The 21,215-nt window shown below is 39.7% G+C and overlaps 1 protein-coding gene across 2 annotated transcripts in view; it reads left to right on the forward strand.

Annotated features, from left to right (window-relative positions):
• Positions 1 to 21,215, forward strand: part of AMPH (amphiphysin) — a 324,014-nt gene that overhangs the window by 268,517 nt on the left and 34,282 nt on the right. The window contains exons 13-17 of one of the 2 annotated variants that reach the window (XM_006832119.1): positions 2,995 to 3,018; positions 5,156 to 5,179; positions 7,891 to 7,926; positions 8,305 to 8,361; positions 14,912 to 15,037. In XM_006832119.1, the coding sequence (XP_006832182.1) occupies positions 2,995 to 3,018; positions 5,156 to 5,179; positions 7,891 to 7,926; positions 8,305 to 8,361; positions 14,912 to 15,037 (267 nt within the window). The remainder of the gene's footprint in view (positions 1 to 2,994; positions 3,019 to 5,155; positions 5,180 to 7,890; positions 7,927 to 8,304; positions 8,362 to 14,911; positions 15,038 to 21,215) is intronic. The other variant, XM_006832120.1, reaches the window with a different exon arrangement.

Raw genomic sequence — 21,215 nt, forward strand, 5'->3', positions numbered from 1 at the left:
TGATGCCTTTGAATTGTGGTGTTGGAGGAGAATACTAAAAGTGCCATGGGCTGCCAAAAGTACCAATAGATCTGTTTTGGAAGAAGTGCAGCCAGAGTGTTCCTTAGAGGCCAAGATGGCCAAACTTCATCTCTCCTACTTGGGACATATTGTCAGGAGGGAACAGTCACTAGGGAAGGATATCAAGCTTGGTAAGATGGAGGGTCAGAGAAAAAGAGGAAGACTGCCAATGAGATGGATTAGCCAGGTGGCAGCATCGATGGACTCAAGTGTGGCAACAGTAGTGAGATTGGGCCAGGTTCAGATATTGTTTCATTCTGCTGTGCATAGGGTCGCTCTGAGTCGGTACCGACTTGATGGCACCTAACAGCAACTATCAACTCTGAGTTTTTCCCTGTTTAGTATGCCAGCCAAAATCATGGGATTTCTTTTGTTTACTCTTTTGTTACTCTAGTAAGCAGAAAGAACATTTTCCTGGTGGATGTTACAATGTCTGTGAGTAAGAATCAACAGCATTTCTGGCTGTAAGTTTGAATCAAGAGAGAAAGTTTTGAATGTCATGTCATGATTCATTAATCAATCAAGGAATTCTGTGTGGACTTAAGGCTAAGGAGTTCTTTTAGAATTTGTTTTTCCTAAACAACCTCTGTTCAATCTTCAAATGTCTCAGTTCTGAAGAACATGAGTTCGTGCAGTTGGGAAAAATTGCATACACCTCAGTGTCTTCTCTCGGGTCCTGGTAATAAACTGCTCTGGCTTCTCATTGACTCCAACTAAGCCACACACTGCAGAGCCACCTGTAGCCCAGGTCTTATCCCATCTCTCCTCTTGTGCTGACAAGATGTGTCTTAGGCAAAGTCAACCACACCAAAAAACAAAACAAAACAAAAAAACAAACCTGAATTTCTTCTGCTTCACTCCGAGTGCGCGCCCTTACCCATCACCTGACCTCATGTTATAAATTGATGTTCTTGCTACTGGCAGAGCACCTCAGCTTGTGATCTCTGCATTGTGTTCACACAAGTGAGCTCATCCTTCAGTGATCTAAGCATTGATAAGCATAGCATCTCACACGGCTGCCTTCCTTTAGAAAAAACTGTTGGTGCTGTCTGACTTATGCAGAGATATGTAGTAGCTTCTCTGCCATGTTATTCTTAAGGGATAGGAAACAAAGAAATGAAATTGATCAGGATGATCAGAAAATACATAATCAATGGAGCCGTTCTCTCTCCTGTCTTAGTTATTTTATAGTTTACGTGGGAGAACATCAGTTTTACACTCATCCTATCATATTTCGTATCATTGCAATGATTACAATCCCCCCCATGTATTGACATTCAACAGCATTTGCTTTTATTCCCTCTGGGCTTTTTTGATGTACACAAAAACACTCAGGAATATATAATCATTTAAACAACCAAAGATCACATTCTGCAAGCCTGCCTCCTAGCTGCCAGCACACAGCCTTTCTCTTTCCATGAATCTATGGTCCTCAGCTGCTCTTTCTCTCCATGTCCTCATCTCTGCCTCCAACTCTGGTGTTGCTGCTTCTTGGATAGTGTTCCACATTCCGCTTTTGCTCTTCTCCCTTGATGGTCATAGAGTCTTCTGTTCCTGGACTGTAAGATTAACTATTCCACCGTTATGTTACAAAACTTCTACCTTTACAGTTGTGAGAATCACAGTTAGTTATGAGTGAGTGTTATGCAGGAATTTACTGAGTTGGACAGAGATGCAGAACAGGCTATTGTCCGGCCACGAGGGCCAGCCAAGATCAAGTGGGTGATGCCAGTCAGAACCTACATTCGCTCCTACAGAATCCAAATAAGAAGAGATGTGTGCTGTCTGATCTGGAGAGTGTTGTAAAAACCATAGTTATAAGGAGAGAGGACCAGAGTCTATAGTTTTCCGTTCACATGTAATGATACAATACGAGTACATTCTAGTCATAAGACAAGGAAGTAGCTTTAATGGCAATTCTTAATACAAATGAAATAAGTAAGAGAGGTTACCCCTACTATTTCTGCACAAGATGGAAGCTATTTGGACCATTGGGATTCATTCTTCAGAATCTATAAGCTTCATCATTAAAATGCCAGTAGTAGTAAGTATAATGCTTATATATGCCTTTGGGACCATAGTGCTAAGCTCCATGACAGACAGTTAATTGAGCTGTGTATTATAATATATTTTTACAAATGGAAGAGCTACTGTATTACAGTGTATTTACCATCAAGCTGTTATAATACATCCTCATGCTACTCAGTCATGTTAAATGTGTGTGTGTCCACATGCTGGTGCACATGGGGAGGTGGATAGCTTTGTCAGTGGAGCTACATTTCCTCAAAGAAAGTGTTATCAGGCATAGCACAGAAACGACTGCCTTTCTTACTTTTAATGGGGTGTGTAGGTGCATTAGTATGTTAAAGCTACTCCATTGACTATGTTATAAACATAGTTAGCCACCTGAATAGAGCAAGAGCCCTTGTGGTACTGTAGAACAAGCACTGGACTGCTAACCACAAGGCCAGCGCTTCAAACTCATCAACCACTCTTCTGGAGAAAGAGGAGGCTTTGTGTTGCTGTTAAGATTTACAGCCTCTATAAGGGTCTCTCTGAGTCAGAATTCACTCAAATGCACTGGGTTTAGTTTGTTTTTTATAGAGAAAGGCAGATTAACTAGATCTGCTGTATTCACTCTGATAACCACTAGCCAACATGGCCATTAAAATTAAATTAAATAAAATTATGTGAAGTAAAACCTTCATTCTTTAATAACACTGTCTAGTCCCAGTGCTTACTAGGTCATTGTCTGCCATATTGGACAACACAAATATGGGATGTTTTTATCTTCAAAGAAATTTCTATTGAACAGTGATGGACTGAGTGTTTATAGAGAGTTTCTAATTTTATTTCAAGACCTTTTTTTTATCACCTCAGGTTTTCTATGTGTTTGAGTTTTGTATGTGTAACAGTATTTTTGTTTGTTTTCAGACATTGCCCTGGGACCTATGGACGGTAAGAGTACAAATAACTATACATTCAGATGTTTCTGGATCCCTAGGAATTTGTTAATAACACTTAACAAATTTTTAATGGTAATATAGTCTCCTGGCACAATCGTCAGCCCTCTAGTGTTTCCCTGTATTACTAGAATCTGGAATTGATGATGAGAAGAGAGTGCTGGTGGGTTATCTTCCTAGCTGACCAATGGTCAAGAGTTTGGTGTTGTGGCCCTTTATGCTTGTTCCTGTGGTTATTGGTGGGTAGAGCAGATGTTTAGGGTGAACATGTGTGCATGTGTTGTTTTTTATTAAAAATGGGCATGAGACAGTGTAAGGGATAAGCAAATACTGCACATGAAACAAGCAATATTTCATTATTATATTAAAAAAACACTTATATCAATAAGAATTTAAACTTTACAACCGTACAGCCCTGGGTTTGCCAGACGCTACTGCGGAGTTCTGATGTGGCACTGTAGGATAAGCACTGGACTGCAAGGTTGATTTGAACTGCCAGGTCGGTAGTTCAAACTCACCTGCCACTCCTTGAAAACCCTATACAGGGTTGCTATGAGTTGGAACCTACACGTTGGCACTTAAGAACAACAACAAGTGCTCATAACATTGTGACTTTGAGCAATTTCTAAAACTTCTTTGAGCCTCAGTTTTTCTCATCTGGAAAATACAGGTAGTGACACCTATCTTACTGGTTACATGAGGATTCAATAAGGTAATATTTGCAAAGTATTTAGTCCAATATCTGTCATATATCAATAAAAGGTAAATGTTATTAGTGTTATTTATTCAGCTAATCTGATGTGTGAAGGTGAATACTTCCAGAATTTAGTTTTGGGAAGAGACAAAACAGAGCTTGACAGTGGCAGCATCGATGCTATGAAATTAGGAGATGGCCCACATCCATATAAACCTGCATGTCACTTGGGGTCGGATCTTTGCCTGCCATGTATTAGAAAAGCCTGAGCATGTGGTCTTGAGACCTCAGCTTGTTTAATCTTTTCTTGTTCCTTAGTGAGACAGCCACAGGCAACTTTGGTACATATAGTTATCCATGAGTCTGGTCTTCAAAAGTAACATTGCTGCTTTATCCTATTAAAACAGAAGGGTGACTGCCTCCTTCCCATTGTAGGAACAGGTTTATACCACACTCCTTAGCATCATGGGAGCACCAAGAAAAGTTCTCAAATAATGTTGGTTGACAACACCAATGACTAAGTGATATCCTTTATAGTGAGTTGTTTTTATTTGTATATTCACAAAAAAAAGGATGCATGGGTTGACATTCAGCTTCAGTGCTGCTGCTGTTTGTTCTTGAGAGTTAAGGTACCAATGCTAATTTATGATGCCTTCAACATCACCTCTCTTTAGATCGAGTTATAACACATTTCCTTACCCTATCTGAGGAGTGTGTAGTGAGGGTAAGGGTATCATTTAGGAGACAGATTTATCTGTTTCCAAGGACAGACCTGCTAGGAATGGTAACAGCTACAAGATTGCAAATGATGGCTTTCTGGATGTAATCACTCACAGTTCTTAATCCATTCAGTGTTTTTTCCTTGAGTGCAGAAGATAACTTCTGGATTGGTGGTAGGACTCCAGAGGTATCCTCTAGGTAGTAAGAAGGGTGACACCAAATCATTGCTCATCCAAACTCTTATCTCAAGGGCAGAACCTAGTGGGGTAAACCTTGTAAAGACTTTATTCAAACTTTGTCAGAGCGTTTGAGATCATATATACGGGAGCTTCAAAAGCTCATGGAAAAAAAAAAAAAATCCATGTCTGTCTTTTCCATTTTTCCATTAACATTTTGAAGCCCTTTTATAATTTTCTGACTTCCTGGTACACCTAGGCTTGCCTATTTATAGGAAACTTTGCACTGAGGTCTGCTAAAGTATATATACTCCAGTCATAAAACATCCTTGTTGATACTAGAAAATGACAGAGACTTTCTTTGTGTTTCATTGTGCCCATTCTACAATAGTCTTGAACAGAAGGAGTTTTTAAGTTTAAAAATCAATCCAAGCTAGTGAAACCTCAGCCTTTTCATTAGAATGTTCACTTTGGACATCAGGAAATTTTAATGTGTCAGTTAATGTTCTTTTGTCTTCTTTTTTTTTTTTTAACCCATGCAGACAAGCACTGATTTGGTACAACCGGTAGGTATATTTCCAGAAAATTCTAGTGTTTTTTTTGTAGTTAATATGCTTTACATACATGATATAGTATCTAGGATGATCTATGTCTCATGACATTGCTAGTCATATACTTATCTTAAGCATTTAATTTAACCACTTTCTAGTTTTGTTAAACTGGAGGGACCCTACTAAAGAGCTTTATGTTTCTCATCAAATCTTACCATGATCTGTTTCATCTTATGCTATGTTTTGTTTTGTTTTTTCCCTTTGCTCTTCCATATACTCTAAAGACTGACTCTTCAAAAAGTCTTTCCCTGTGTAACCTCATCATGGAGGAAACCCCAGACAGTGGGTTGACTGAAGAAATTCAAAGATCTCAAATTGACCTAGTTCTATTTTCTTGGGGTCCTGATACTAGCACAGACATTATCAGCCAGGAAATTACCCAAGGAGGGTCTCGGGAAGACTCAGTATGTCTCTCTGAAGCAAATCAAAGCATGAAATTGTCCACTGGAGACCTTTCTTCTGCTGATTGGCCCATGGGAGCTGAGCAGGGTGAACCTGTTCTGGGGCCAGCCCCACCAGGTGTAAGTGAACAGTGCCCCCCAATGCCTGACCATGGGATTGGATTGGCCATAGATATGCGTATGAAGCTGAAGCAGCCATATGAATCTGCGCTTGACTCAGACATGCCAGTCATGGAAACTGATGTGCTGGTTAAAGAAAAAGATGAAGATATTAAAAAGGCAGACGAAGAGGGAGTGAAACCAAAGACAGAAGATTCTATGTGGACAGGTGTGGAGACATGTGAAAAGGTAGACATTAGAGCTCTTACAATCAAGACACTAGAAGATACAGAGGAATATGAGGAGAAAGCTTGTGAAAATAGAGGAAACAGGGTAGTAGATCTTCTTGAGACTATAGAAAAGCCAACCCAAGAGACCTTAAAAATAGTTGAGAATAACAGAGACCAAGGATTAGATGGTGGAATTCCAGTAGGAATAAATAATTGTGAAATTATAGAGGGCTCTGGAGCTAAATCTGCTAGTCACTTCGATATCTTGAATCTGCCTCTACAGACTGATACTGTCTCAAGTATTAAAGATGTCATCCCTGAGGGATGGGCTTTAGCTAGAAATGACATAAATAAAAAAATCATAAAACTTCCTAACCATGGGATACAGATAGCACAGGGCAGTGCAGATCCTGAAGAAACTTGGTATGAGGCTAGGTTTCATACCCCTAGAGGTGACAGGGATGAAACTCAGGCAGTTGTTTTACCAATTAAATGTGACGTGGCAGCTCAGTCTAGGACTGACCTTAATTCTTCTCTTGGAATTAATGCCAACAGACAAGATTGGTGTTGCTCTACGGTAGAGGACTCACTAATAGAGTGGTCTGAAAGGACAGTGACTAGGAACTGTAGTCATACCAGTAACTTGCCAAAATTTGTAGAGACAGACTCTTGTGGAACAGATCCAGGTCAAACCAGGTGGCAAAGCCTGGATTCAGCAGTGAATAATAAGGCTAAATTCAGATTCTCTGGTCTACCAGATGGCCAAGCAAATGGATTCGCCAGTTGCCCAGATTTTATTAACCACTGGCCTATCAGAGATATGAGAAACTTAAATAATTACAGCAAACATTTAGACATAGTTGAGAATAAGGAAGAGCTGGAGGTGGAGTTAGTAACAGCTCTTTGTGGAAAACAAGCCATTACTAGCTGCTGGGAACAAAACCAAGAGATAGCTAAACCATTGGTTTGGGGAACCTCCTGGAATATTAGCCTTGAGAGTTCCACTTGCCCCCGAGACAATGACACCAACAACTCAGACTTATCTGAAGATGAAATTGCTAACCAGAGATATGGATTGTTGTACCAAGAAATAGAGCCTCATAACAAAGAGGTACCTACCCCAGTATGTAGCATAGACTAGCCAAAGACTTCTCTGTAGGTTCTGTTTTTCCTTTTGTTTCTCACTTACTTCATTCTTAATCACCTTATCTTCTCTGATCCCCCTAACAGAATGGCATGCTCCTTTTGAAATCTGTGTAAACCAAACACAAATAGATTGACCAAAATTGATAAATAAAAAAGGATGGGATGATTGTATTGGGAACTAATGAAATTTTATGTTTAGGGTTTTTTTTTTCCAACTCTTCCATTACTAAGTGTATTCTTTCTACTTTTCATTTTCACTCTTCAAGCAATAAGAACATGCTAAACCAAGAGCAGGACAAAGCAATTTACTGTTCTTTTAATGGTTCCACTCCAATAATATCACATGAAATGCTTACCCCGAGGTCCGCTGAAACTGTGAAGACTCACACCCACTGTTCATTATAATGATGGACTTCAGAAATACTGGAAACACTCTAGATTCTCTCAGTGGCCCAGGGGGCAGGGAGCTATTTAGCTTTTAGAGCTCTCCTCTGTGCCATCATTCTCATTGTTGAGGGAGTGAGGTTTGGATAGTACCAAACCAATAACAGCTATAATTGAAAAATCATCTTCCTTTTTTCTTTTTTTTTTTTTTTTTGGTCAGTCTTTTTGCAGTGTGACTTTTTGTATTTCCAAAGTTTTTTTGTTTTTTTTTTTTTTGGTTCACAGCAACCTTTTGTATTATTTTAAATTTGTGGTAGTCTTTCGTTTCCAACCTTTCTGATGGATAGTCACTTATTCTATAAATGTAATGAAAGGATAAAACACTCTGATTTCTATTTCTATTTAGGCTTCTGGTGGTGATTCATTTAATGGATTTACCCAGGTATGGAATCAATTTGCCAGAAAGATCCTTCTGCTGAGAAGGATAGGATTTACAAAACCATGGGTCACTGTGCCACTGTTCTGACATATTGGTTAAGAGCACGGCATATATCCTGACCCTACAACTTACACATTGAGTCATAGAGACAGAAATAGTAGCAACATTGTGAAAATATTGTAAAGATTAAATGTAGAATGTTTAGCCTAACAGCCTTTGGTGTTGTCAAGTGTAACCTAGCACATACTAAGTGCTTCGTGAATGTTGTTAGCTATTATTAATATTATTTTTAGCTATAACATGGGTTTCTATAAATTTGGAAAACAAATTCACTAGAACATCAAATTAACATTAATCATGTATTTTCCTCCCAATTCCCAGCCCCAGGATACATCATTATTCACAATACAGACAGACCAGAGTATGGTGCCTAGTTTGGTAAGTTGGTTTGGGTTCGTGTTTTGGGGATGTTGTTAACTACCACTCCATGCTCTAATAAAGCAGGTGGATGATTCTTGATTAACTAGGACTTGAATATGAATGGTTGTTCAATTCAAGCTACAGGATTGAAAATAACGGTGCCCGAAGCATTCAGACTTCAAAATAGATTCTTGAGTTTTTTTTACCCTGAAGCTACCTAATTTCTCATCTCATTCCTTGGTTTTATGAGTCTAGGAAGAATTAATACAGAGTAGAGACCTGGTGAAGCACTGCAAGATAAGCACTGGACAACTAATTAAAAGTTTGGCGATTCAAACCCACCAGCTGCTTCTTGGAAACCCTACACAGGCTCTTTTGTCAGTGACACACTACTGAGGATTGGGACTCTTCAAGGATTCATTTAGGGGGGTATTTGTAGCTTAATTTTCCCAAGAGTATAGTGTATGATTATCCCAGCTCTTGACTTTCAAATTGGAAGTTGTTGGACCTGAACTGATGAAGAAAATGAAATGATTTGTCTTTGTCTCAGGGATGGATTGGACTTGAGTTTAAGTGGATGGCATTTTTCTCTTTATTACTTTCTTAGTCAAGAATTCTAAGAAGTTTGTCTCCAAGGTTAAGTTGATGTTTTTGCAAAGACAGTGTCTATTACCTTGTGAATAGATTGTTATACTTTTGCCTTTGGGGTAACAAGGTGAAAGACAGTGTGCATGGCTTTCAAGTAAAGATTTAAGTGGAGAATATGCACCAATTTATTAGTACTAATAACAGAGCCAGAGAGATCATTCTTCATGTATAATAGTGTTTCTCTATTTGAGTGGTGGAGGTAAGGGTTATACCAGTGGTAGAAGATGAGTTTAAATGATCAGTTGTGAATGGGTTAAGAAAAATTGAGGAGTCCTGGTGTCACACTGTAGGATAAGCACTGGATAGCAAGGTCAGTTTGAACCCCAAGGTGGTGGTTCAAACCCACCAGACTCTCCCCAAAACCCCATTCTGAGTCACTATGAGTTGGAACCAACTCGACGGTACTTAACAGCAACATCTCATATAAAAGGAGAAACAACCAGTCACACCCACCATTTTGATGCTCACCGTGTCCTCTGAATGTCCCTCTGCCTCACAGCTGGTTCTAGGAACTTCCATGCCTGCTCTCCTCTTCTCTTGACATGTATTCTCTGAAGCAGGCATCTTATACTGCTTTTCCATTTGGGAACTTAGCTTTATCATGTCCAGCACTGCCAGTACTGCTAACATTGGCTCTGGCCTATGAGTAACTAGGAAATCACCATGAACTTGCATCTCTAGGTGAGTTATGATTATACAGTCCCTTCCAAGGAGCAGGGAACCTTCTTGGCATTTGGTTCGTTGACTCTACAAAGCAGTGTGGAGACTGAAGTCAGTGATCAGCTGCACATCTCCTCTGTCTGCATCTTGTGATTCTAGAAAACCTCTCTTGAGCATAAGTTTAGACCCTTTTGAAAGTGCAAATACCTTGCCCAGGACTCATATTGCCTCCAAGAGCCTTTGCAATTCTCATTAATATGTTCTCCCAAGGTTGGAGAGGTTGGGCTATCAGTCAAGTGCCATGCCATATTGGAATGTGGCTAAACCTTTAACCCCACTCTCCCAGTCCACTTCCTCTTTAAGCTGATCTAGCAAAGTGGTTACGAATTGGGCTGCTAACCTCGGGGTCAGCAGTTTGAAGCTACCAGCTGTTCTGCGGGGGAAAGATGAGGCTTTCTGCTCCTGTAAAAATTTACAGCCTTGGAAACCCTGTGCAGGGTCGCTATGAGTTGGAACCAACTCTATGACACATAACAACAACAACCTTCACCATGTCAAAGAGGATACCAGAATATGTGCTCAGTGAATACAGTACTCTGTGTTGCTTCAAAGGAAAAATTCCATTTCTGAGTCTCAGAATCAAATTGTTGTAGTATTCTGTTGCCACCAAATAAATATAGATAATGTGACTCTCCTCTGAGTGCTTAATGGTTGCTATTCAAGCAAACCATAGGACCTTGCTACATGCACTCCCTATTATGATATGGTATGGTATAATCCTGCTTGTAATAGCTACCAAAGTTGCTTATGGGGCAAAAGAAATGGTTGAAGCAGGGTATAATTCTGGCAGAACTATTTTCATGTTTTCTGTGAGTCATTGTTCACAATTTTTTCTTTATTTTTTAATCTGTCTTAACAAAGTGTTTATAAGTTTATAATCTCTCTAAAGGAGTAGAAGACATTGTTGTTGGGTGCCATCAAGTTAGTTACAACTCATAGCGACTTTGCAAAACAAAATGAAACACTTGCCTGGTCCTGTGCCATCCTCACAGTTGTTAAGCTGCTGCCACTGTGCCAGTCTGTCTAGTTGGGGGGTCTTCCTCTTTTTCACTGATTTTCTCCAGAGATGGGAACTTCCTGATAATATGCTCAAAGTATGAGAGATGAAGTCTGACCATCCTGACTTTTAAGGAATATTCTGGTTGTATTTCTTCAAACATAGTTTTGTTTGTTCTTCTAGCAGTCCATGGAACTTTTAATATTCTTCTCCAAGACCAAATGCATCACATTTTCTACAGTCTTCCTTATTCATTTTCACATACATATGAGGCAGGTGAAAATATGATGGATTGGGGCAGGCACACTTTAGTCTTCAAACTGTTATCTTTGCTCTTTAGCACTTTAAAGAGGTTTTTGCAGCATATTTCTTGACTGCTGTTTCCATGAATGTTGATTGTGGATCCAAGCAAAATGAAATCTTTGACAGCTTCAGTCTTTGCTCCATTTATCATGATGCTATTTACTGGTTCAGTGGTAAGACTTTTTTGTTTTCCTTACGTTGAGGTATGACCCATACTGAAGACTGTGGTTCTTCATCAATAAATATGTTAAGTTCTCTTTGCTTTCAGCAAGCAAAGTTATATCATCTGCATATTGCAGGTTGTTAATGAGTCTTCCTGCAATCATGATGTCACATTCTTCTTTATATAATCCAGCTTTCTCAACATACACATTGACTAAGTATGGTAAAAGAATGCAACCCTAACTCACACTTTTCCTGATTTAAAACCATTCAGCATCCCCTTGTTCTGTTCGAGCAACTGCCTCTTTGTCTATGTATAAGTTCATCATGAGCACAATTAAATATTCTGGAATACTCATTCTCTGCAATGTTCTCATAGTTTATTTTGATCCATAGAAAGCCTTTGCATCGTCACCAATGTTTTATTTTCCAAATATTGATCCTTCCTCTTTGTTTCCAACCTTTATTCCTATCATCAGTAACTATCAATACATCTTGATTGCATATTTGATCAAATTCAGATGGAAGAAGTTGGTAGAACTTTTCAATTTCATCATCACTGGCTTTAGAGTTGGTGCATAAATTGGAATAATAGTGGTATTAACTGGTCTTCCTTGTAGGTGTGTGGATTTAATCCTATCATACAAGCATCCATCCTTCAAGGTGGATCTTGAAATGTTCTTCTTGATGATAAATGCGACACCATTCCTCTTCAATTATTAATTCATTCCAGCATAGTAAACTATAGAGTTATTTCGATTTCTACATTCACGTCGTTAATTTTAGGGACAAACATGGTTCACTCTTATTCCCCACTCAGTGAGTGATACTTATTCTCCTGAAATTTAAGTCAGTTTGCTGTAATGCTACATTGATGGCATTCAGGGACATGCCCAGTCCTACATGCTGTTTACTTTATAATGCTGATTTCCAATATTCAGCAAGGAGATACAAGTACATTCATTTAGGAAATCTGTAGGTATTCTTGCCTTATAAAAACTTCAAAATTTCTTCAGACTTTCAAGAAACACAAACTCTGATGCAGATATTTTCTTCATGTTATCTTTCATTTTTTTTGTGTGTGTGTGTATTGTTGTTAAGTGCCCTCAAGTTAGTTCTGACTCATAGTGACCCTGTATAGGATTTCCGAGGCTTTAAGTCTTTATCACTGGATAAAATAGGGTGACAGGCGGGCTCGACCCGTGCATGTGGAACCACCATACTCCCCCTTTTATGTATTGATGTTGTTGTTAAGTGCCATCGAGTCGATTCTGACCCATAGCGACCCTGTATAGGGTTTCCAAGGAGCAGCTGATGAGCTTGATCTGACAACCTCGCAGTTCAAACGGCTTTGCAGTCTGGCGCATTAACCCACAGCACCACACCAGGACTCCTTTTTAAGTATAGCGATATGTTTATTTTAATTCATGTTTTGAAGTTTCTTTTGGCTTCTCATATGGCTTTAGATTTTCCTCAGAGCGTAGATTGAGCTCACAGGGGACAGTATTTGCTGATGGGTTTCTTGGTACTTTATCACATTAGCTTTCATGTCCTCCATTATGTTGGTCATTTGATATCAGACTGTTCTGCCAAATCTCCTTGGCTTCCCGAATGGTGCGTTCACACAGCGAGAGCTTACCATTTCAGTCTATTGCTATGGAAGCTTCTTCCATCATGAACAGATGATACTTTTTGAACAATAAAAGTGAAGTCGTCTCCCATAAAGGACTCCTGAAGTCATATTGGAGTGAATTTTATTGCATTCTTTTGAAAGCTGTGTCAGGCTGCCTCTTAAAGGTTATCAAAGTCCATGAAAGTATCAAATTTCTTTGCGTACTCGTCTGCCAAAGTATCTTTTTATTTTATTTTGCCCTTCATAAAGAAGAGTAGAATGATCATGGCAGATATCACAGTGAAGAATTTAGTAGGGGAGCAAAACAAATATAGTGTGTTTATCCAAAGTTAAACCCTCATTTCCTGTAATTTCAGTTTAACTTGCCCATCACTTCTTTATGAAAGGTGTCATGTGCGCTGGCTTAGGTGGAGATACAGAAGTAATAGACGTGTCTTTTTGTTGCTTGTGGTGAGAGTCTGACAGAAGTTAGTGATTTCTCCCAAGTGTTAGAGATTTCTAAAATCTCAGTCAAAACACTTTAAAAAAACAAAACAAAACCGCTTTTTTTGCACAGTTTATGTGTTGTAATGGGAAGGGATCTTAATGAGGCTCTAGTGTCCATCCATTTACTGAAACACTCATGCTAAATTAATGTGCTTATTTATAGTCATAAACACAGAAATGAAAAGAGAATATTTTCAGTAGCCTTGATGACATTATTAACTGTGGTGTTTTTAATGGCCAATCACTATTTTATTATTCCTAATTTTAAAACAAAAAAGATCTTGTGCTAAGAGATTCTAGAGAATTCAGTAAGTTCAGTAAATAATTGGAGTAAGGGTAATGTCTATATATAGAGAGAGGTCACAGTAGAATGAAAAAACCTTTTCTCTTGTCCACACAATTAAATGGCTAATATAGAAGGGAATTCTACCCTGTGGCTTCTTAAAAATTATTTGATTATATGAAGTAAGTTGATTGCTCAGGATTTCATTAGAGGGAGCAAGGGAGCTAGGGTCTGAATTGGGAATTATCGTAAGGCACTAGCAGTTACAGTCACCACTTTCCAGGTTGTTGGCCTATTTGTTCTAGTCTTGCTGTTCGTAAGTGCTGTCAAGTCGGTTCCAGCTCATAGCGGCCCTGTCTAGGTCTTCTGAGGAGCGACTGGTGGGTTTGAACTGCCGACCTTGTGGTCAAATTGGCCTTGCAGTCTAGCACATTATCCTATAGCACCACCAGCTTTGAAAGTGATCAAGTAACCCCATAGTGACCACCTAGTGAAAATGAATCTATTGTAGTTTGAAGATTGGTTAATCCCTCTATACTTTGTGCTGTGCATATCCACAGATCTTGTTGTTGTTGTTGTTGTTAAGTGCCGTCGAGTCGGGTCCGACCCATAGCGACCCTGTACAGGGTTTCCGAGGGTGTAAATCTTTACGGGAGTAGAAAGCCTCATCTTTCTCCCGCGGAGCAGCTGGTAGTTTCGAACCGCTGACCTTAAGGTTCGCAGCCCGATTCGTAACCGCTACGCTACCAGAGCTCCTTGTATCCACAGATCTAGGAGGTCCTAAAATTGTGTGTCTGTGACTCTTTCCACTGGTACATGAGGGAGTTCCTCGGACCTTGCACTTGCTTCTCTAAATAGGAAAGTCATTAGACAACATAATGAGAGTAAGTAAAATGTGTAGCCCAATGGCAAGTCTTTGCCCGACTTCAAGGGAATTGACAGTTATTGATGATGGTAAAATGAGAAGCTTAATTAGAGTATGTATCTAGAATTTTCAGTTCTATAAAAGTCCATGATGCCAATAATAGTAATTTTTAGCAGCACAAATTTAATGAAGCTAGTTACAGATGGGAGTTCTGGTGTGACACTGTGGGATAAAGCACTAGACTGCAAAGTCAGTTTGTACCACAAGGTCGGCAGTTCAAACTCACCAGCCACTTTTTGAAAACCCTAAACAGGGTTGCTATGAGTCGGAACCGACTTGACGGCACTTAACAACAACAGCAACAGTTATATGTGGCCTAACAAATAAAATCTTCATTGTGCAGTATTCTGCAATGTTCTCTGTTCACATGTTCAATCTCTTCCCTCTAATTCCCAAAACAAAAATCCAAAGGCTGAATCTGAACAGGCTCCACTCACAGAGCCGAAGGCAGAGGAGCTCCCTGCTGCTGCTGGCCCTGCTGCTGGACTGGAACCTGCAGTGGACGCTCAGCCTGAGGGACCAGTGGAGGAGGCAGCGGTGAGCTCTACCTCCCTCCCACCCCTTGTCCCCCTCACCATCCCAGCCATGTTCATCCCATCACCCTATCTATCCATTCCTTCCCCACCATGCCTCATGGGGCCAAACCAACTCCATGCCTGCTCAGACTCCCCGCATTCAAATAACCTTCAAATAGCCTTTGACTCTGAAGCTTCATTCCTTTCATTTTTTAAAAGGAAGATATCCAGACAACTGATCTTATGATCTAGAAAACTGCCATGTACCCACCCACAGGCTTGACATTCTAAAAAAGATTGCCTTTGATATGTTCCCATTCCTGGTAGATAGGTTGTGGAACTTACAAAGAATCAGACTTAATGAATGCTGTGCGTGCCCTGTGATGAGTGGGGAATTGCCTTCAAGTAAGGACCAGCTTTCAGGTGATAAAGTAGCTGTGGTGTCTGCATATAAACGACTCAGTCAGAACTTTTTTCTTATAATCAGGAACAAGACAAGGACTATTCAATATTGTTCTGGGAATTCAGGCCAGAGAAGTTAGGCAAGAAAAAGAAATAAAAGGCATCCAAATTGGAGAGGAAGAAATAAAACGATCTTTTTGGAGGTGATATGATCTTATATATCTGTAAGACCCCAGCAAATTCACCTGAGAGCTCTTAGAGCTATTACATGAATTCAGCTAAGAGATAAGACTACAAGGTCAACGTACAGAATTCTGTTGAATTTTTATACATCAGTAATGAGCCATCTGAAAAGGAAATTGAAGAAACAATTCCATTTATAGTAGTATCTAGGAATTAATTTAACCAGAGAACTGAAAGACTTGTATACTGATTATTTACAATATTAGTGTTTTATAGGTTCATTAAGGCTCAACAAGTAATTGAAATTCCATAATTACAAATCCATGAATCTTTAGGGATTCCTGAGTGTGCATCCACTTGCTCAAAACCAGGCCTGGTGCTCGCTCTTACAATCAGTGGAAGCTTGAGGATGTACTTTGTGCTCAGTTGGCAGCTCAGGTCTCTTTGATTGGAAGCAGTGTCGTTTCCCTGGTCTTGCATCCATATACTGCACCACATCTACAAACTGGGATGGGCTCTAATATTCACTGTGTTGATATGGATAGTGAAACATCCATGCCAGTGTAGAATAATACCAAAGAAAACTTGCTTTAAAATACTGTTGGAATGTGGAAAATAGTTTAAAAGGTCTCCAGAGAAATTCAATAGTGTACACTACAACCTTTGCAGATTCTGTACAAATAGGGAAACCAGTCTCCCTATTACAAAAAATGGCTTTGCCTAGAATGTGGTTTGTTGTTAGGTGCCAAGTTGGTACTGACTCACAGCGACCCTGTGCACAGCAGAACGAAAACACTGCCCAGTCTTGGGCCAACCTCACTACTGTTGCCACACTTAAGCCCATTGATGCTGCCACTTGGCCAATCCATCTTGCTGGGGTTCTTCCTCTTTATCGCTGACCCTCCACCTTACCAAACATGATATCCTTCTCCAGTGACTGGTCCCTCCTGACAATATGTCGAAGTATGAGAGACGAAGTTTGGCCATTCTGGCCTCTAAGGATCACTCTGGCTGCACTTCTTCCAACACAGATCTGTTTGTTCTTCTGGCAGCCCATGGCACGTTCAATATTCTCCTCCAATACCATAACTCAAAAGCATCAATTCTTCTACAGTCTTCCTTATTCACTGTCTAGCTTTCGCTTGCCTATGAGGTTATTGAAAATACCATGGCTTGGGTCAGGCGCACCTTAGTCCTCAAGCTGACATCTTTGCTCTTCAACACTTTAAAAAGGTCTTGTGCAGAAGATTTGCCTAATGCAATACATCATTTGATTCCTTGACGGCTGCTTCAATGTGTGTTGATAGTTGATCCAAGAAGAATGAAGTCCTTGACAACTTCAATCTTTTCTCCATTGATAAAAATGTTGTTTATGGGTTTTCTTTACATTGTCTAGGTTAGATTACAATAAAATTTAATGTTATATTTCTTACTAATGTTGCCCTAGGTCATTTTAGGGAGGAAAGGGGCAAGTCATCTGTCAACTCTAGTGTATTAATGCTGTTGTTGTTAAACAGCATGAAGATAGTTTTGATGCATAGTAACTCTCTATAGCATTTCAGAGGAGGGGAGGCAGGGCTTGAATTGCTGACCTTGTGGTTAGCAGTCCAGTGCTTGTCCTGTAACACCATATTAGGACTCTTTTATTAATAGGCTGAAAATAAGTAATAGGGGAAGACACTAATGGGGAATGCAACTCAAGGATGACTGAAGGAAAATGATCGTATTTTCCATCTGAAGATATAGAGTTAGACCAAGTCATGGAGGGAAAACAAGAAATGTGTTCTGCTAGATCAAGTGTCACCTACAAGCACTGCTTGCATGGGCTTTGGAAAGTGGTGTGTTGAAGCTCCTTGCCTCAGTGACTAGGACTCCAGATTCATTAGTGATCTCAACAATTCACTGTAGAGGGGACACTTCCATTTGGCATCCGATTGTGACCTGTCTACTAATGTTAGATTCTTAAGTCACCAGAGTCCTGGTGTGGTGCTGTAGGATAAGCACTCGACCACAATATCAGTTTGATTCTCAAGGTCAGCAGTTCAAACTCAACAGCCACTCCTCAAAAACCCCATACAGGGTCACTATGAGTTGGAACCAGCTCTATGGCACTTAACAACAACAACAAGGAAGAGAAAGATCCAGCATAAATGTTGATCCTACTACTAGGGAGCTTCAAACTTGGACACACCCTCCTATGTGCTTTAACAGTGGTTAAAGCGCTTGGGTGCTAACCTAAAGATTGGCGGTTTGAACCCACCAGCTGCTCCATGGGAGAAAGATGTGGCTGTCTGCTTCTGTAAAGAAATCCTACACCACAATTCTGCTCCGTCTTACAGAGTGACTTTGAGTTGGAATTAATAACACCCATAGGCTTGGTTTCTGTTTTGTTTTGCTTTTATTTTTTTTGTGTTTGGTTGTTGTTGTTACTTGCCAACTCATGGTCACCCAATGTGCACAGAGTAAAACTGCCCAACGTTGTGACCATTTAGAACCAGATTACCTGGCCCGTCTTCCAAGATGTTTTTGTGTGGATTTGAACCAGCAACCTTTTAGTGAGTTGTTGAGCACTTTACCATTCTTTCCTCCCAGGAACTCCATCCAGGTAGTCCATATATATCATTTACAATCCTTTTAACAAAGTGTTATAATTAATATAATTAGCAGCCAGTATGGCCCAGGTATCAGCCATCACTTAGAGCCACTATTGAATAGATAGATATATTTAGAATAATTCTTCCTTTGGAAATGACTCTTTCTCCTAAAATTTACAGTTATCCTTAGAGAAGCAACAATTTGTATTCCTTGTGAAATATAAGGCAATTTGGAAGATTTAATAAAGGATTCAGGAGCCTACTGAGACCCACAGGGGATGTAAGAACACTGACTAGGTAAAGTTCAATGGGACCCATCCTCTCCAAAGAGGAAAAGTTCACAACGTTCATTCTCTATCTATGGACTAAAAATTAATAGTAATTTTAGCAATTAAGAAAGGGAGCCTGACAGCTTGCCTATTGATGCCAAAAGCATCTACCTTCCCTGTTTTAAAAATTGACATATTTGGATCAAAACAAGTCTTGTATTTCTTCTACTTTGAAGACAGAATCATACAGAAGGTATTTTTCCCTAATGTAGATGTATGACTTCCTTATTCTGCTCATAGAAAGCTAAAATCATAATATTAGGGTTATTTTTTTCTCTAAAGAAAGACCCCTTCTGTCACTAGATGTGTGATATTTAGTTGTAAAAGCATAAAAATCCATGTGTGTCCCGAGCATTAATTAATAGGCTGTCTGCGGTTGTCATCAGTCAAGACTGAGCTGACATGGCCTTTTGAGGTAATCTTTTTTGCTTCCTAAATGTCAGCACACAGTTATTAGTTCAAGTCTTGACAGATTGCATTTTATCTGAGGTAATGTTTGTGGTGGTTTTGTAAAAGGGAGAGGCAAATGTAATTTTTAAAACAGGAAATCCTAGCAGTGGTTCGCAGTGAAACCTGAGGCTTTCAAGGAAAGTTTAATCACTACATTTTTGTTGGTTGTTTAATCTCCACACAGTGAATATTGTCTTTAGTTTTTCCCCACAGCATGAAATTTCACCAGTATATCTATTAGAAGCATTTATAACCAACACTGTTACTTCTCTTTCCCCTGATGTTTTTATGTTTTATAAATAGAGGTAGTGTTCTTCAGGGAAAAGTGATTTTGATATTTATTTCAGTAATGTTATGTGTTGAAGAATTAGGTTAAAATGTGGGTAAAGATTATTTTAAATCCAAATGATAGTGTATTCTTTACTTATAACTTAGCATTTACCATGCATGTAATTTCTTTCTAGAAAATTCCATTTTCTTACATAAAGGCTCATTTAAATTTTATCTAAAGTTCAGCCAGCTCTTGTATTTTGCTCAAATGATTAATTGGACCAGTGCTCTACTTCAACCTCTGATGACTAAATTTAAAAATCATGTTAAATTTTTAGAAAGCATTGTAATGAAATTTACGATTAGCATAATTTCCAAAATACATAAGTGGGGAAAAGACAGAGGTAAAGATTAAAGACATGGACAATAAAACTCTGAACCAGTATTTTGGGGACTACTTTTGATTTTGCTGTGCATATATTTAAATAGCAAAATCAAAAGTACTCCCCAAAAGAGTCTGGTATGGTGCTGTAGGATGAGCACTGAAATGCAAGGTCAGTTTGGACCACAAGGTCAGCAGACCAAATTCACCAGCCACTCCTAAGATGCCCTATACAAGGTCGCTATGAATCAGAACCGACTTGACAGCACTTAACAACTTAACAACAACAATATAGTTAAAATTGTTATTATCTAGAAGTTGACTTACCAAGATCAATTTAATCAACAAATATCAAAAACGCCAGACTATAATCTATCAACTTCATAGTTAATAGAAATCCTTCTGTCTGCTTGAGTAGGGTACATTTGTTTTTTTTTTCTTCACTCAGTTGACGTGTTCTTGAGATCTCTCTAGATATCGGGCTCTGCTCTAGACCCAGGATACAGTAGAGAGATATGACTCCTGCTATCATTGTTCTTAAGGAGCTCTGGTAGCGTAGTGGTTACGAATCGGGCTGCGAACCTTAAGGTCGGCGGTTCGAAACTACCAGCTGCTCCGCGGGAGAAAGATGAGGCTTTCTACTCCTGTAAAGATTTACAACGGCACTTAACAACAACAACAACAACATTGTTCTTGAAGTTCTGATGTGGCTCTGTGGGTTAACGTGCTGGACCGCAAGGTTAGTGGTTCAAGTTCAACCAGCCACTTCTCGGAAACCCTCTACAGGATCACTATGGGTCAGAACTGACTCAACAGCACCTAACAACAACAACAATCACTGTTCTCACAGACTAGTGGTTGAGGCCACCATTGAAATACAGTTGAGGCATTTCTGTGTGACAGTCACCTGCATGGGAAATGGCATTTGAGTTTTCCACATGTACAGAGTAGACATGTAGAACCAGGCAGTGTTTTGTTCTGTTATGCATAAAGTCACTATGAGTCAGAAAAGACTCAACACCCCCTAACAACAACATGTATATTGTTTATTTGCTGTTAAGTCCATCCCGACTCCTAGCAACCCTGTATAGGGTTTCCAAGGAGAACCACCAATCTAGTTGGTCAAACCAATTCTGCCCTTTAGCACATTAATCTACAGTGCCATACTAGGATTCCGTGTGTGTGTGTGTGTGTGTGTGTGTGTCCTGGTGTGGCACATTGGGTTAATATGCTGGATTGTAAAATTGACTTGATCTGCAAAGTTGTCTGTTCAAGCTCACCAGCCGCTCCTTGGAAACCCTATACTGGGTTGCTATGGGTCAGAAACAACGCGACGGCACTCAACAACAACAACAGCATATATTGGATCCTTTGGTGCTAGGTGAGCTGCAGGCAAGAAGGGGCTCTCAGCCATGTGGGGCACTGGTAGGACATCTCACTTGTGTGGCGCTCTGGTATGGATGAGCATGCAGCTGTGGATGAAGGCCTTGCCACACTGGCTACAGATGCACGGTTTCTTGCCTGTGTGGATGCGGTGGTGTTGCAGAAGTGCTGGCCACATTGGTGACAGGCATGGCGCTTCTTCCACGT

Source organism: Chrysochloris asiatica, unplaced genomic scaffold (genome assembly GCF_000296735.1).
Source record: "Chrysochloris asiatica unplaced genomic scaffold, ChrAsi1.0 scaffold00006, whole genome shotgun sequence".
Classification (NCBI taxonomy): domain Eukaryota; kingdom Metazoa; phylum Chordata; class Mammalia; order Afrosoricida; family Chrysochloridae; genus Chrysochloris; species Chrysochloris asiatica.